This window comes from Coenobita brevimanus, chromosome 93 (genome assembly GCF_032717465.1).
Source record: "Coenobita brevimanus isolate Jiangsu-jjx chromosome 93, ASM3271746v2, whole genome shotgun sequence".
Classification (NCBI taxonomy): domain Eukaryota; kingdom Metazoa; phylum Arthropoda; class Malacostraca; order Decapoda; family Coenobitidae; genus Coenobita; species Coenobita brevimanus.
Genome location: NC_137046.1, coordinates 38,353,783 through 38,372,747, shown reverse-complemented (window position 1 = coordinate 38,372,747; position 18,965 = coordinate 38,353,783). Strand labels below are relative to the sequence as shown.

Here is an 18,965-nt window from a genome sequence, read left to right as displayed (position 1 = left end):
TGGCCAAGACTTGCTGAGACTTTGATGGAAAAAGTAATGGCTCAAGAGAAGGTTGAAAAAGAAGTGTGGGCGGTGGTGTGAAGGAGGTAAAGTGGTGGTTGTTATTGTTTGTGTGTCCTCGTCGCGACCTTGTTGTGGTAGGTGTGGGTTCGTGTCGCGCTCACCATCATCTCCTGTGAAACTCAGGTACAGGAGGTTACGACAGTGTGCATCCTGTTATTCCCTTTTCAAGAACGCCAGGCATGATCCGTACTGTGGGTGCTGGGCGAGAGAGGATGTTAGGAAAGAAACAAAAAAAGGCTGACTCAGGGCCTCGTACCCAGTAAACAAGCTAGCCTCCCGCACCTTAGTGGTGTAAAAACAAACCCGCTTGAGTTGGTACACGCCACTGCCAGTCCGTCCATATGGCCGTCCTTGTGGGAGCGAGGCGCTAAACCACAGTGCGGCCCATGCGTGACGTCACCAGTGAGCGCCTTGACGTCACCTAACCACTCATGACTTTAGTCGGGCTTCCCAGAATGCCTTTCATTAGTTACGCACATGCGATTATTTTGTTATTATATGATGCACCCTTGGGAGGACAGAGGCACACTGCATGAAACGTAGCTAGTACCAGTGTGGAATTATTGCAACTCATATGTGCTAGGGCGTGGGGCAGGTTTCAAAGGTGACGTCACTACCTCACCCGGAGAGATGGCCTCACAGTCGGCCGAAGGGTGATGTCATCCCATCGCCAACCGACAGCTTTTTTATGAGTTTACTGGAAACAGCAAAGGTGTGGCTGTGTGAGGAGGAGCACTGGGATTAACTTGCTTCATAGGGAGAAGGTGGTAAGAGGAAATCAGGGCGTTAGCATGTTGGGGAGACGGGGTATATGTATACGGTAGGCTTAAAGGTTATAACGTCATACCGACAACTACGTTATGACTGTCGTCACTGCTGCGTGACAAGAAATGTTAGACCCAAATCTTTCTGATAATTTACATAGCTGAGCACTTCAGTAAGTCACAGGATAATGTTTTAAGAATGTTTGCATATGTATCAACGGTATGGCAATAAATGGCTGATTGCATCGGTAAACATTGTTAAAACCGCACACCCGTGCTTGACGCTGTTTGTATGATCTGGCACCATTCTTGGAATCTTTACAGCTGACCATTTTGACAGGCTTCTAACTAGTGTCAGCAAAACAACTCGGCACCACTGCATAAGCCGTGTCACAGTGTATCTACAGTAGTCGTCGGGTTTCGTGGGAATAGACTAAGTAGGTAACGGTGGATTAGGTAACTGTCCGAGGCCCTTAGCGAAGGCGGTATAATGCTCTCCCTCGTGACACAGACCACCGTGAGTAGGTTTTTTATCCTCTTATTCATTACGAAGGCAAATATCTGATATGTAAACAACACGAGAATATCGATAGCCTATAATAGCAAATACACACACACACACACACACACACACACACACACACACACACACACACACACACACACACACAGGTGCTATGAAGCCCACAAAACCTAGAAAATGACTTAAGGAAAATACCGGTAACAACAGGCGATAGAGGAGTGAAGAAATGATAAATAAACCGTACGTGACAAATCGTAGTGAAGAATTTTAGCATAATCGATAAAACCTAACGACACGAGACCACTGATGTCAACAGGGAAGATGAGGGTCAATACACGACGGTGAAGGTAATAGCTAGACTTGGGGGGCTGGTTTCCAAAGACGTACCTACCCTATTATACTGACGCCTGCCATGACCTAGTTTTCTGGTGGAAGATGAACCGGTAGCCTTCTCCTTCCCTCGACTAGGACTCCCTGACTTAAGTGGAACTCGCCTGCCTTGCACCACTGGCTCCTGAGTGAGTGTATACGTGCGGGGAAGGTTCTCGGGGGAGCACAGCCAGCCAGAACACAAACATTTTCTTTTTACCAGCCGACTTTAGAGCCACCCTTAATCTCGAGACGCCCAGCAGCTGTGGCACTTGGCCCCCTCCGACAACAGCCCTTCACGTAGTTATTTCTTTTACTTTCCAATTACTACTCCCTCGCTTGTGTAAGGTCAACATACTTTCTCCGCTGGAACTTGTTCCCGATGGATATTAAATTCACCTTCACTGCCAGTCTTGAATCTGTTGTTGATGCCGGCCATTGTAAGGGCGGACTTGCCTTGAATACAGTGTCATTGTTTTCTGTCAGTTATGAACTACGGTAGGAGAACCTTTTTACTATGTTTAATGCCGTATCAGTTGTATGATAATTATCAGATCTTAGTTTCTCTTGCGTACATCAGCGCCATAAAGTCGAGTGAGCAGGCAAACCGTCACGAGCGAAACCTCGTCAGGAGCCTGGGTTAATCAACATAATTGGGACAATCAGATGTAAGAGTGGCGTGGAGTGGTGCCAGGAGGGGCCAACACAGCCAGGCTCTCTAATCCCACATAAAACAAACACGCAACCCACCCCTCCCCTCTCCTGTTCTTCTTCGCCAACCTTTCCATTCTCATTCATCTTTCTCCTAACCTTTACGCATCGTGCAACCCTCACTCTCAGTCCACACCATATTGCCACATCCTCTTCCCACCTCACAACAGCCTTCACCCACTCGTACCACTCCCATTTCCCCACATCTCTCTGTCCTACTATTGTCTTCCCCCTGGCCCTCCCTGCCCCCTTCTCCCCTCCCCCTTTACCACGACCTCCGCTCCTGACGTCAGCGGACAAAGTGAGGCCGTGTGTGCTGCAGGGTTTAGCCAACACTGGAGGGGATTCTGAGTAGAGGAGTGGTGCACCCTCGCGACGACCACCTGACATAACGTAACACCATCACCCCTCATCACCTGACAGTGCAACACCGCCACCCCTCACCACCTCACAATGCAACACCACCATCCCCCGCCACCTGACAACGGAACACCACCATCCCTTGCCACCTGGCACAACGGAACACCACCATCCCTCACCACCTGACACAACGCAACACCACTATCTGACACTGCAAATCAACCACCTCACAACGCAACACCACCACCTGACACAACTCGACATTACCAAATAACACAGTGCAACACCATCACCTGACAACGCAACACTACAGCCTAACACAACGCAATACCACCACCTGACAACGCAACACTACAGCCTAACAACGCAACACCACCACTTAGCGCAACGCAACATCTCCAATCCTAACAACCTGACACAACGGAATATTAGTGTGCCATTGTTCCATCCCCGCCTATCACTACATGCTTTCTATTTAATGGTGAGATTGATAAAAAATACAAAAGTGAATGGCGAACAGCGATACAAAAGTGAACGGCGAACAAGAATGACACACACACACACACACACACACACACACACACACACACACGCACGCACGCACGCACGCACGCACGCACGCACGCACGCACGCACGCACGCACACACACACACACACACACACACACACACACACACACACACACACACACACACACACACACACACACACACACACACACACACACACACACACACACACACACACACACAGTACCAATGTGATTGACGTAGCGACCTCAGCTCACTCACCATAATGACTTCGACCTCGCTTCCTGGTCATGACTGGAGTTATTGTCGGATCGCCGCACACTTTGTCGTCAAGAAGCCAAAAGCTGATTAAGGTCAAACTAAGCTTCCTGCGGCGGCCGGAACTTGACGAAGGCCGGGGAAGGGGAGGGTGGAGAGATAGAGAGGAAGGGGTAGGAAGTGTGGAGACAGCGGGAGTGAAGCCTTGTAGTTTGACTTTTGTATGGTATTTTGTTCATGTTACCCCACTGAAAATTCCAGTACCGGTACGTATTCTTTTCTGAAACTATAAACGACACTCTGCAGCGGCCACACACCGCCTCCCAACACTACAAAACTTGCACACCATAAACTACAAAGCTAAACTGAACGATGCGATGGTCCATGTTTAAGCCTGATTATTATGATTGGCGGCATCAAAATAATCGTGATGACTATGATGATGCGATAAACTAGGAACTGACTCATACTAATCTCTCCCTGGGCTGTGGGGATTATACCTGTTCGAGAGCTAAATATGGAAGGAGAGGAGGGACTTGTCGGGGAACGAGAAGTATGATACACGCGTAGTGGATGAGGAGGGGAGGGGAGGGAGGGCGGATGTCGCAAAGGTAAAGCCAGAGTATAATTAATCTTTGCACTCTGGTGAAACTGTACGCGGCTAAATATTCTTACAGTTGCCCTTCTCTTGATTACTTCTGTTAAATAATGAAACTTTTACTTTGCATTGTCATGTGACGTTGTACCGGCCGGTAATTTCGCTTGGCTCACGTAACAATGCTTATTTCTACTTCTTACAATGCGAAGTCGAAACGAATCATTACTGGCATATTTTTTTTTTCCTCCCGTGCCCTTTGTTGGAGCGTGGTTCGTGTGTGGGGGCCCCGGCTGTCAGTCAAGGGGCAATAGACCTTTGATTGTGTCAAAAGTGGTCGACCCCCAACCAGCCCGCCACACAACAGCACAGCTATATTTTTTTCACCTCAACTTGGCCCAGATTTTCTTCTTTTGCACCTTATTCTTCGACGCTTAGTGGCAAAAAAGACAATACCTGGTATTATGTGTCTATGCATCAAACACTTCTTCGTGATTAGCACCATATTCTGGTGTTATCTATTGTTACAACTCAGCTTTTAAGATGGAGTAATGACAAAGGCTAAGTTACAGTGGAAAGAGTATAAGGAGGGCAGCATCATATGGCCTTCGTATGTGGGTCACCCGGCTCGATATGTTGTCAGCGGGGACCAGGGAACCAGGACGTTAACATAGAAACACACATTCTAACAAAGATATGTCCATGAGGAAATGCTGAGCTTATCCAATTATCATGACCGTAAAATTATCGTGTTCACTTTCCCTGGAGGTGATGGTGATGATGGACATGCGTAACTCAAGGCTGCTGCGACCCCTCTGTGTGTGTGTGTGTGTGTGTGTGTGTGTGTGTGTGTGTGTGTGTTGCCGAGAAAACATCATAAGCACACTAGATTAAGGTCATGGAAGGTCGTCCGGTGTAGGAGGTGGTGGTAAGGGAGTTGATTAATTTTGTTGTGATGATGGTGACGGCCTTGTTTGTTGGTGATGGTTGTGGTAGTGTGGGGATGATGGTGGTTGTGTGATAATGGTGTTGATGGTGGCGAGAGATTTTGTTGATGATGATGGCAGTGATTGTAGTTATGATCATGATGGTTATGGTAATGAAGATGGTAGTGGTGTGGTTGGTGAAAGTAGTGGTGGTGATGGTTGTCTGTGGTGGCGGTAGTTGATGGTTATGATGATGAATAATGTACCATCCGTTGTGTTAAGGGGATGGTTGAAGGCAATTTAGACTTAAACACTGACTGGTGGTGGTAAGTTAGCAGCAGTGAGGCCGGGTGCTACTCAGTCCAGACGTTGCTGACCTGCTGACCTACGAGCCCAAGTAATAGGCTCTTGGCCATCTGACTCAGGGTGCAAATTACCTTTTTTAACCGCCCCCCCCTCTTTTTTTTTTTTTTTTTTTTTTAATTTCACTCGCCAAATGGGTCATGGGAATTCACGTGGCCTGTGACTTGTAAAATGAGGCCAGCGAGAGATAAACACGCCATGAAGAGAGTAAAAGTGAACGCGTAAAAAAATTCACGGGCATTAATGGAGTAAAAGTGAACACGGCTTTAATATTCATGAGTAATTTTTACTAAACCGACTACCAGCTTGTTCTGCCTTCACAAAAATCATATAAAACGACCTCGCGTGGCCTCTTCCCCGTCATCACCGCAACACAACGAGGTCGGTCGGTGGGTGGAGAGACCTGGCAAAGAAATCCATCTCCCCGCCTGTGAAAATGTGAAGGCATGGGTCTGGTTTCCCGCTGGCTCGTGACATTTCCTCACACCTCGCACTGTAACATTAAGGGAATAGAGTTCATGTGGGAGAGTTTACGTGTGTGTGTGTGTGTGTGGATTGGGGGACAGGGTAGTGAGTCGTTTACCTTGGTTTTGTGATTTTTCCCACGTGGGTGTTGAGCTCCACCGCAGCGCTTCCCAGACCTGCTCACGCTGCCTCACTATCTACCCATCTATTTATCTGTCGTGTTTTCTTTCCTCTTTCGATCTATGTATGTATCGTATGTTATTTGCCTGCTGTCTGTCTGTACAATATATCTGTCATAGCACACGTGGTATTTTCTATTCAATCTATATATACAGCCTATGTCATGGTTATAGTCCCTATGTTAGTTTACTTATCTGTTATCTTTTCACTAACAATATATCTGTTAGCTGATCCGTTTTCAATCTCCTTTTGATCTATCTACCCTGTCTATCGAATACTTATCAGTTTCTCAGTTTCCTAAAAATATATTCCATAACACCTGTTTATTAAGATATCTATATACTATTTCAGTTTATAGCCTTGTTAGTTTTTAGTTACTTTTAATATTTCTTTACATCCAGTGCCATTCACAGGCTGCCCAGTAATGTACGGTATTAACCCAAAGGCACATACAGTTTAGAGTTTTTTACTTCCTCTGTAAGAGATAACTTTCAGTGCCACTAACAATAACCGCATGTTTCTAAGCGGTACATTCGGCTCATTAGTTATTTTTACACTTTCAACCCACCCTGCGTAATTCTTTAGTCCCACTTATTTTTTTTTTATTATTATTTTTTTTTTTTCCAATTATTATTTTGTTTAGGGAGGGATATCAGGTTTTGTAGAGATTAAAGGAGACTCAGAGCTTAACAATATCACCTGGGAGTAGAAAGAATAATGTCACATGTCATTGTGGTGAAAGGGTTAATGGGAAATAGGATTATGAAAATGGTGACGATTATAATGATAGACTAATTGTGAGTGTCTTTTGCCCCACAGATACGCTTAACCTGAGTGGTGGGAGCTGGAAGGAGTCGTCCACACCCCTACCCTCTGTCGTCACCTCCGTCACCCACTCCAGCACCACCACATCCGGCACCGGCGTCCACACTTCATCTTCCTCCATCCTGCCGGGGGCCACCCACTCCTCCTTCCTACCAGGTGCCGCCCACGCCCATCACTACCTCCCGCAGCCCTTGTGGAACTTGGCCTACTAAAACAAAAATAAAGGGCGGTACGCTTACTTGAGCACCGGGGCCGCATCTGTAGGGGACCTGTGTTCTTATCCTGCCGGGGACGGCTAGGTGGGGGACCTCATGAACGGCTGGATTTGTTTATATTGAAAGGCGGTGCTTTTGGTGGTGAGTGTGACTGACGCCAGGACTGATTGGTTATACTTTGGGTTTGATTGGTTATACTCGAGGTTAGATTGGTTATACTTGAGGTTATGGCACGACTTGACGGCTTCTTGATTGTGACCCGTCCCCGGCTTCCCTTAGTCCTTTTCCTCTCCCAGCCCATTCCATCCCTTCCCTTCCCTTCCCTTCCCTTACTCAGGATCTCCCCGCCACACCAAATCAAGTCAGTGTGAACAGCTTCCTCCCCGAGTATTATTTATTACCGCCCCAGAAATGCAACCCTTGTACTTACTCGCTTTGACGTCTGTGGCCTTCATAATTCTAGTCCCTAGTTTTTCCTCGGTTCTCACTTGTCTCAGTCCTAGCATACTCCTAGTCCTCTTGACCACTAGTTACTACTAAGACCATGGCATAACTCCTAGTCCTCCCCCAGCCTGCCCTCCCTCACATAGTAGTCCAGCCCCCTCCCCTCCCCTCCCTGCGGCCCTGATGCACCCCCTCAGAACCAACACTGTGCTGTGATATGCCGTGCTGGCCTACAGAGCCTCGTCGCCATTGTCAAGTCCCCCACCCTCTTTTCTTTTCCCTCTACTTCCTCGTCGTGTCATCGTCATTATCAGTGTCGTCGTCGCCAATCATTAGCCTAGTAATGGGACGACCAACTTCATCTTGGGTGGTTGCAAGTGACGCATTGTTCATGGTGATCGTCCTCATTGTCGCTACTTGACCTTCAAGATTTAGTCGTCGTCAACTTTGTGATTTTTGAGATCGTCGTCGGCGGGGTTGTGATGTTGTGGGGTTGGATCCTCACCTGCAAGGTTCAGCCTGCGACACCTCACTCTCTCTCCTTCCTCAACCCTTCAAGAGACCAGTTGTGGTTGTCGTCGTCGTGGTGTTAAAGTTGTCATTGTAGCGAGTAGGGACGATAGCCGAGACATCAATCAGTGGAAGGGTAGATTAGCCTCTGATACAACCTCGGTGGCTGAGACAGCCTTCTTGTCTCACCATCTCAGCATTAACTTTTGCTAAATATCTCATGGTGTACTTTTAAGTGTGGAAACTTATGGGTGTGCTTATGTACGGGAATACTTCTAATGTTATAATCATGATAAAGGTAAAATAACACAGGGGTTAGTTAAGTCAGTGAGTGTTGTCAAAAAGTCCCCTTCCCTGCTCCTTGTTAGAGATCTCTAGTGTCATACTGTGCCAGTCATTTCTCCATCCTAGGGCAATGTTACCTTATACTTTGCCTCTCCCACCCACCCCAACCCTCCTACTGGGATCAAACCGTCATGGAAGAAGCACATGAGGTAAGAGGCATTAACACTTCTTGGATTCTGCACCCTTCAGGCCCATGATGTCTTAAAAGAGTCCCTCCCTCATTCTCATGTGCTTTTCCCAGGAGTTGGAATCCCTGAGTCTGCACAAACGATGCTTTGATCATCGGTGTACTAAGCTTGTCGGCATTAATTAGTGTTTTTTGTAAAGCTGAGTAGTATTTTTTTTTTCTTTTTTTAAGGATAAGGTAGACCGAAGTGAAAGTAAGACACGTGTTAGGACTAGTTTCGTAGGTGTTAACTTTTGCTCTTCTTGGAAAAAAATAATAAAAATACGCTTATTAGAGTCCATGAACCATAAGTTTTGGTCATTAACTCATGTCATTCATTTTTAGTTAATTGTTAGGTTGTATAATTAGTCCTAACCCTTAAGTTATACTAATTCTGTTATTTTATTTATAGAACTTCTTGTGTAAGTCTGTCAATATTAGCTCCTTTGAAAAGTCATCTCATTTTGCATCACACATCATTGTCGAGCATTATAGAAGTCAGTGAGTACAACTGAGTTGTGTCATTCTTACCTAATATCAGAATACATCAGGTTGAGTTCCGCATTTAAGGAGAATGCATCATCTGCTTCATCTAAAATAAAGGTACATTGTATCAATGTCTTAAAAGTCTGTGACTTCTCAAGTCATAATAACAGTGAGCGATACTTTAGTCGTGGCATTGTAGCTGTACGTAACGACCGAGTCATTGTAGTAGGGATTGAGTCTGTTGTGCGGAGTGATTGAGAGGCTCCAGGGTGAGGTGAGGTGAGGGGCGTGGTAGAGGTTTGGTGCTCCCCTGCTGCCTTGGGTCTGCAAGCTGGGACCCTTAGCAGTCAACTGTAGTCTCTGTTACACAACCTAGAAAAATCCATATTACCTGTCAGTAATCAAAGGAGAGCACAGGCATCCCCCACGTTCCTTCCCAGCACCAAGGAGACCTCAGGGTTCACTCTTTTATGATACCTCTGACGTTCCTCACCACACAGGCATCAATCAACCAGGTGTGTGTTTGTGTGTGTGTGTGTGTGTGTGTGTATGTGAGAAAGAGAGAGAGTGTTGTGTATGGTGCCAGAAGCCGGTAAATCAGAACTCTGTGTCTTGTTCGACTCATGGATTGTGTGTGTAATTTGCTGTATAATATTTAAGACAAGGAACACCCTTCCAGATGTGCAAACCGCCGGGCCTCTGTGTATGCTTATTAATAACTAAGCAAATAAAAATAACTTTTATCATTCCGTAAGCATGTTTACTTAACCAATTTTGAGAATGTTGACCAGCCAATAACTTTCAAAGGGCCAGTATTAATGATGGAGTTGAGTCAAGGTAAAGCACTTGAAAATGTTTTGAATGTTGAGCTGAACAGAGAACTCGACGGCATGTTACAGCTGAATGATCTGATTGTTAACACCGTAATGTTATAGTCTAGTATCTTATTCTCTTACCTAATGTCCCTCATGTCCGACCAGATCACTATATACCTATCAAGTCCTTTATATCCCTCTTTCCAAAATTCTGCCCGTATGTAATGCCCCTTCCAAACGAAACTCACTTCCAAAATAAAGGTCCATTTAGTTCTAGGTATTAGGACACTGCACCTGAAAGTATGGAGGTTGTTAGCAAAAGTAATAATGGAATGGTGGATATTTTTGAGGTTTGTAAAATGTAACTCTCCGTTCTTGCATCGGAGTTCAAAACAAGAAAATGAGCATGCACAGTCGGTATCAGCAGTGTCCTGTCAAGATGTTTGGGTCAGCCTTAGGTAGTTTGGGGGGGCATCGTCCTTGGGCTCTTTAGCTTAGTAATATTAAGGTATTTTGCTGCGACACAAGTTATTAGCGGGCACTTGACAACCAGTTAAAGATAAGCAACAGATGAACCGATGATGATTATCAGCCTTGCATAATGGAGGTGACCCCTCTATCAATTATCCCAGTGATATCGCCTGTGAGAGGAAGTGCAGTTATAGCTTATTAACTTAATGTCAGTCCAGACGGGACGTGCTAAAATATGGCATTTTGGCATACCATTTTTTATGTATATGTATTTATTTATTGATTGCTTTCCTGTACGTGTTAAGTCTAATTAAGTTTTCTCTTTTTTTTTTCATTCATTTTTGCTGGCTTCTACTTTGAAATGTTTCCGAAGCTCTTAATTTTCTGATTAGTTGTTAATTATGTGTATGATTACTCAAAACGGCTAACATTTATTTTGTTGCTTGTCTGATTTGCATTATTCTGATGATAAGCAAGTCATTCCAATATGTAATGCATACAGAGAAAATGTTTGTTCCAACATTAATTTTTTACATAAATATTGGAAGTGTCAAAAATACGGATTTATAAGCAATACCATTATTTATATATTTACATGTTTCTCCTCTTCTTTAATGATAACCATGAAACAATATAGGGTTTTTGTCCCAGACCTTCCATGTTATGAGGAGTTATCCAGTCCTTTGTAAAAATTAAGACACTACAGACATGCTGTTAGTGTTATATTACCTCTATATTTAAGCGTGTAGTGATAATTACACTTTCTACATACTGGCCCATTGTGTGACCTTGTGTGTGTGTGTGTGTGTGTGTGTGTGTGTGTGTGAGAGAGAGAGAGAGAGAACTGGCATTAGTAATTCACCATTTCTATGCCCCCTGCGCAGATGTCTTAAACTGTTCCTTTGGTTTTGCCGCCTTCAGTGTTTGAGTTGCGCGTGGTGTGTGTTGTGTGGGGTGCAGGTGGTGTATTGCTGGGTGTGGGAGTCGCCGGTGGGGTCGTGCTGGCTGCACCTTGTCACTTGGTGTTCCACGTGTCAACCCTGCGTGCAATAAGTCTTTCAAAATGTTATGGTTGCAGCAAAATATACTGGTTGCAAGGCAGCTTATGTTGATTAGGCTTCTTTCAGACTCAAACCTATTTTTGTGATGCTAACATTAGCTTTCATGTACATATGTACAGGTGTACATAAAGGAGCCTAGTTTGTTTGGAAACAAATTGTATCTGTGATTCATTTTGGTGCGTTGGAGACGGTGCATCTTAGCTTGTAAATATCCATATTTGTATATTTAATGTGTACAGGAAAGTAATTTTGCACTTGTGCTTGGATTTTAACGTGTCAAACTTGTGATATGTGAAAATAAAACTAAAAGCCATTTACCCAAATGTTTGTGTTACCAACATTATTACTAAGCGTACTGGAATGTCTTAAGTTGCTTTGAGTTGGATCAGAAGTGTAGGTTATTATGCCCATACCATATTTGGTACTGCTTATTTTAGGCAGATATGAGACTCTTAGTTAATTTATGATAGTGCTGAGCAATGCTAGACATATAAAAAGATTTGACTACATATTCAGCGTGTATATATATATATATATATATATATATATATATATATATATATATATACATATATATATATATATATATATATATATATATATATATATATACCATACAGTGGGGCTATCCTGAACAAAAAAAAAAAAAAAAATGTAGGTGTTCTTTGAATAAATCACTCGGTAAGAAAGATATGAAAGTTATTTTTGGATGTAACATAGACACCGCCTTCCTGAAAAATATGAGACATTGTGTATCCAAAAATACCTATAAATGGGATGGTGACACTCAAATAAATGAAGACTTTTTTTTCAACCTTCCTTGGGGCTAATATGAACCTACTTCAAAAAATGCACTAAAGCTAATGAAAGCTCACACAAATCTTGCTCAAATCTCACTAAATATGTAGGATAACAAAAAGTACACTTTAAACATGTTTCACAGCCAGATATAAGTATTTTCAAAATAAGGAAACAGATTACAAAACTTTTGTAAATTTTTCCGCTTTGAGCAAGTAAGCATTTTTCAGTTTCATGGTTCATGGCACACAAAGACAATAATGTGAGCAAACTCAAATATTTTGAAACATTCTAATCTGTAACACACGACTGGCACATGAGGCAGTGGGGGAGCACAATAACGAACGACGATATCACTGAAATTGTCACAAAATACCGCAAGTCGTCCATGTCAAACGCAAGGCCGTAATCACCTAGGGTTGCCAAGTTTTCTGCCATTGCAAGTCCTTCCATGGGCAAGAGGGCTGTGGGATGGCCTGGTTTACTAAGAGGTTCCCCGGCATTTGCCTTCCTGGCTGCAATTGTTCCAACAGGAATATGATAAGTCTCAGAATGATCGGATCTTGAATTTGGCTCTATATTGTATTTTGTTTTTCTCTTGGAGGGAACTGTTACTGCGGGCTCATGGCCTTTGGTTCCTTCTTCCTCGCATAAAAAAAAAAAAAAAAAAAAGATGCCTGCCGGAACGTCATCTCTCCTGACACGACAGCTTCAGTTGCCTTTTTGAGGTCATCAGAATACCTCTTCTGGAAAGTCTCCCTCTTGTAGTTCCTGACCATCAGAAACGAAATAAAATAATTCAAACCTACCGACAATCAAAATCCAGCAACATTGCTGGATTTGTCTATGTTCAGAAAACCCCACAATAAATCAACTCATTAACGATAAAGGACATGATAGAACGTCATCAATCTTGGTGTAAACTTACCTTGGTCATACATTAATCTGCAGGTGAAATTTAGTTGCTCTGGGCCTAGTGCAAGTGCTTGAAATGAGACGTAGTATTTACATCACACACCGGGAGGAGAAGAGCATTTAAAGGGCCATTACATTTAAAGGGACAAATAGGCATTAAAAATTTTTTATGGACATGAAAAAAAGCCACATTCCACACACATTCAACATTCAAAACTTTATAATTTAAACTTTATATACTTTTCATATATATATATATATATATATATATATATATATATATATATATATATATATATATAAAATCAGCAATGGACCCATGGCACCGTAGTTTCGTGTGCCGGACCCTCTGTGTTCGAATATTAAGTTCACTAGTCCTAGTTGTCAGGCTAGGTATGTGGGGTGCTCTGGTAGGGCATTCCGAATACGAGTATTCGAGCACACTAGGAAAAGCTTCAGGTCTGGGAAGTTTTTGCATAAGATACCCTTCTCTGGTGTTACGGATCATTTGCCGAACAATGATCACCCTTTCACAAAAAATGATTTTCAAATTATTGGTAGGTTTGGGACTCACGGGGATGCATTATTGGGAAAAAAACTGTTAGTTAAAAAGCTTGATCCGGAACTAAATCTTACAAACGATACTCAGTGGTTTGATACGGTTTCTGTTATGCTTCAGTGTTCATTACTCTTTGTTTCGTTGCCGATGTCTGACCAGTCCTTCGATGTTGTACCAGTTCCTTACGAGCCCTATTCAGTATAGGGCTCTAGTTTAGTCAGCTTAGTGTCTTGGGGGTCTACTACCGATTGGTGAGTTATATTTCTGTGATTGTTTTACTGTATTAATTTTGTATATGCATTTTTGTTGGTTTATTTTTTCTTCTCATACTATCAGAAAACGCTTTGTAATTTCGGTTTTTGTTAACTGATATTTTATGTTCATGTTCTTCATTTTAATGTGATATATATATATATATATATATATATATATATAAAATCACACACGTGTACATTGTGTGTGTGTGTGTGTGTGTGTGTGTGTGTGTGTGTGGTGAAGATAGTATGCAGCAAGACAAGTAGAGTACGTGTTGACAATATAAGTGATGTGGTATTTTCATCTGTATCTGATAACGGTGATGGGAACAGTGAAAGTTCATAAAAATGTTAACTGGAAGATAATGGGTGCTTGAACACAACAGAAACTGAAACTTCCAGTCACTAATAAATAACAAAGTGAAGAGCGAAGACAATACTTAACGAAGAGGAACTAAACTCACTTTTAATATTTAACCTTACAAAGATAAACGAAAGCCTAGAAGCAAACAAAGATTAGTGAGAGCCAGGCGTGGTTAGCCGGGTGACCAGGGCCGCGGTGGGGTTGACAAGCACCCTGGCACACCTCCAGACAGAGTTCGCGGCAGCAGGACACAGGAGGAGGGGGAAAGGGCGGCTCACACGCGACGGAGGGAGGGGGGATTAAAGACGACACCGCACATGCTAAGGGAATGGAATGTGAGGATACGATCTGGGAGAAGTTTTACACGTAGGCACGCGAGATGGTAGGGAATAGTGGTTTATAGGACAGACAATTATATGGAGTACTGTATATTAGGTGACGCAGCGTTAAGAACACAGCGCAAATTATCAGAATGGAGCAAGGGAATACTACCTAACAGGGAGTTTAAGGTCAAGGATAATGAGCTGGTACCGTGCGAAAGGTTGATGTTTGTAAGACAGAAAAGACTGCCTACATGGACCACATAGGAGAGGGAGTTAAAGGACAACACACTAACAATAGAAGAAAAGAATGTATGCTGAAAGGGAATTGTATTCAAGATTATGAGTTGGCAAGAAATGAATGATGTGTGTAAAATGGAAAAGATTGCCCACGAGCGTTCATAAAGGGAGAGGAAAAGAACAGTTCACAAACTAATGGTAGGGAAGATGGTATTTGAGGAAGTGAACTGGTGGCGGGATTTTTGTATTCGGTGTGAGTTTGCAAGAAATACTGGGCCCCCCCATTTATAAATTTTCCCAAGTTTTTAGTTGAGCATAAAATTGCCTGTATGTACATTTGTCCTTACTCCTACAACCACCAGTCTTTCCATTGTTAGAGCTAATATTTAGATGAAAAAGGAAATAATTAAAAAAAAAAAAGCAGAATGATCTGTGATAATAGTTGCCTTACCTAGTTTTTATCGTTATTGGGTTTTGGAGCCTGTATAAATACAAGAGAGAGACAAATATACAGGGGGGGACGATCGTTAATGAGTTGGCAAGCTGATTTTCCATTCGAAGATGCAAGTTTGCAGCAGATAGTGTTGTCATTTGGGAAAGCAAGATTGCCTACACATGGGCAACAGTGGGTGGGGGAAGATTTACGTAACAGCGGCAATGGGGTAGGAATGTTTAAACGAGAAGGCAGAAGGTACTGTCTTCGGAGGTATGAGCTGGCAAGAAATGTTTAAAGATGTTTGTGATGATAAACCCATTTATAGTCGGGGCAACTCTAATATTATGTTACAGCTAAACCAGACAATTTTGTACAGATGAATGGGTCATAAAGTCTGAAAAAGTTAAATATTGTTACCATTAGCCCTCTCATGGTCAACACTATTCTTGAAATCCACTCCAGTTAACGCCAAGCGATTTGATTTAGCTGTGAGTGAGTCATAGGAGGCTGAGAGTTAATGGAACACATAATCAGGAACCGAAAATAACGTTATTTAGTAGGGAATTTAGGGACATAACTAAGAGTGAGATGGTGCAAGTGAAATTAAATGGATCTATTGGCTGGTAAATAACTGAGTTAACAATGATGTTCGTACCGACTGGGTTGGCAAGGGAAAGTTGAAGTTGGCAAAGACCGAGTTGGCAAGGCAGGGAGGAGGATGTGACCGAGAAAGATTAGCAGGAAACGATACAGCGACGCGAAGTTTCATGGCTGACACTCGAGGGCAGAAAGCAATAAAGGAGACGTAAACGGAAGGAACAAACTCGGGGAAAATATTACTAGCACGACTTCTGCGAGGCAAGCTGGAGTTGGGGTGAGAAAGTGTGACGAGAAGTGTGACTAAGAAATACTCCGATACTGTGAAGCAACCTTGAGCTACAGTGAATAATTAATCCTTGCACAATGATGTCTTTTGTTCAGCATTAGAGTATGTTAATAATAAAAGGGTTGGTGAATGCTACAGCTCCTTTTATTCGAATAATCTCTCTTAAGCAGATAATTATCGTCCGTGAATAGCTAGTATGAGCAAGTCTTGTGCTGGTGGGGTAAGACCGTAAGACTGATGAAACATTTAGAGGGTATTGTACCACGAATTACGATGACAAGATTTTTAGTCACCTACAGAATGTGTGAACCGTGCCTAAGTAGCCTAAATGGGAAAAGGCCTTCACTGATCACATTCTGAGAGAAAGGATGGTGATGGAAGGAAGAGATAATGAAAAAAAAAAAGGGGGGGGGAACTAGATGAAATGAAGATGAACGATTCAGTAGCAGAGGGAGAATGAGATGTAGATAAATGGTAGTGGAATATAAAAGAATACCTACAGTAAGCTGGCCGGCTCATGCTAGGTAGCTCCCGTAGGGCAGTGTGGTTAGTCAAAGAAGAAAGGACGTGTAAAAGTAACTAGCAGTACAACGATCTTAAGTAGGGGCAATTCCATCTTCTTACCACACCGCACCACTAACGAGTCTCCGCGGTACGACTTCGAGCACGTTCAGAAAAGATAAATGCTAATAGACTGAGGGAAGACAAAATAACTGGTGGTAATGTAAGGTGGCGGTGGCTACTTTACATACCGTCACCGTCGCCGCGTTTCAACCTCAATTTTGCTAATACCTTCAGTCCATTGACGTATTTCTTCTTTAATCTTGCTAACACTGGTCGGTTTTGTTCAACTTAGGAAAGAGCTTTAGTACTCGAGAGGTTAATGAAGGCTAGATATAACTCCCTCAGTTCGATAAGTCTCTCTATGGCTGAGTGAAATCCTTTGGTCGCAATATTAGAGTAAGAAACCCGCCACCGAGGTCCAGAAAATTTAAGTGCCGATACACAAGAAAAATATAAAACTAACTGGCATAAATGTAAGGAAACAACCTTCCCATTCTCCCTCCCACACCACCACCACATCGTCACTGAGTCCACGCGTTATGACCTCCGGCGGTGAGACACGGCAGTAGTTTCCCTCGTCCGTCTCCCAGCCATGGCAGTCACGCTCTCTTCCCTCTCTCTCTTCGGCAAGTTTATGGCTCTTCCTCTAAAAGCTGGGTTATACATGGCTTGCGTGTCCGTGGCTGGAACATTATGGTGAGTGTTCAGAGGCTGTTGGCTAATAGAGCTGTCACGGGGAATCAATAATGCTAAATCTAAGTAGTTTCCTGGGTGTACACCAGTATCGTCTTCCAATTTTTTTAATGAATTACTCAAACCTGCAATTGAGTCATAATGTTGGTAGTTTTGTTAGGTCGAAATCATAAGCTACTGAGATAGCGGTTTGCTATATGTAGCACTTGAGAGTTTTGAAAAATGAAGAAGAAAAAATAAATAAATAAATAAATAAATATATATATATATATATATATATATATATATATATATATATATATATATATATATATATATATAAAGCAGAGAAAAGACGAAACAAAGTCTAAAATTACTACGATATTTTTCTAAACTATTTTTGGCTAAAGGTTAACTGATTAGTATCAAGTTTTAGGAATTATTTATTTACCTTTTTGCTTTACTGTGGACGAGGACATTTTGCCTCACCACGCCAGACTGTAAACAAACACCACCACCGCCACCAGCGGCATACCGTAGAGAACTCCAGCTGTACGACAAACACGCCCGTGGCCGTCACTACAGAGTTCCATTTTTCCAGTTGCAAGGTAACGCATCGTTAAAATAACTTTTATTTCTGGCGTGAGAGCCTTGTTTCGTGCCGTTGGTCTTGTTAGGGTCTTCCGCACCAAATCTGTCACAAAAATTATGCCTGCACGGTCCAAGCGGTATCTCTTTACCGGTTCTGCATCACGTTAATTAAGCACATCATTCCTGTCATGAGACCGTCTTGGTTGACTTTGGCGAATTTGTTTTTGTGGTGAATTTGTTTTTGTGGTGCGGCGGCCATGTTTACCGTTATGATCGAGGCATCCTAAGCCCCATCCTAAGCGCTATACCAACTCGGGAGAAATCTTTAGCTGTGACTCAAATTAGGTCGAACATAAGGAGTTATGACTCGCTCCTGTGAATTTAGGACAGATTTTCGCCTCATGACGCAGTCTTAATGTTTTATAAGTACGGGCTGGGTCGGTTTTTAATTCCTCCCATCATTACTGATAATTATCAATAATATCAACATTAGAACTGTTTTATAAGCCTTTTCATATGCACTTTTAAAAATTTAGATTAAAAACGAAGGTACAAAGAAGGATCATGACGGCAAAGTAATGAGAGTAAGCTCGAGACAGTAAGAATGGGAGAGGGAAAATGAGAACTAGAGAAACAAAGAGGCTGGCTCTTTCAACACGATGACTGGTTATATGCAACATGGAGGACATGTCAGATATGGGAGAAAAAAAAAAAAAAAAAACTTTAAACCCAGCACCATGATAATGATTTTGTGTTATTCTGACCATCATAAGAAGAATTTATTAAGATTACAAAGGGCAAATAGGTCACAGGCGCCTGAAAAAGCAGATGAACTGGGACAAACGAGTGAGTGAGAATAAGGAGTTTGTGAAATTGTGACAACATATGAGATACAATATGCCATCGTAATATCATGGCGG

General features: G+C 42.7%; 1 protein-coding gene across 1 annotated transcript in view; it reads left to right on the top strand.

The window, feature by feature from the left end:
• LOC145412605 (uncharacterized) overlaps positions 1 to 8,573 on the top strand; it is a 29,272-nt gene extending 20,699 nt beyond the window's left edge. The window contains exon 2 of the mRNA XM_080282520.1: positions 6,928 to 8,573. Within this exon, the coding sequence (XP_080138646.1) occupies positions 6,928 to 7,145 (218 nt within the window). The 3' untranslated portion in view covers positions 7,146 to 8,573. The remainder of the gene's footprint in view (positions 1 to 6,927) is intronic.
• Positions 8,574 to 18,965: the final 10,392 nt, after the last annotated feature.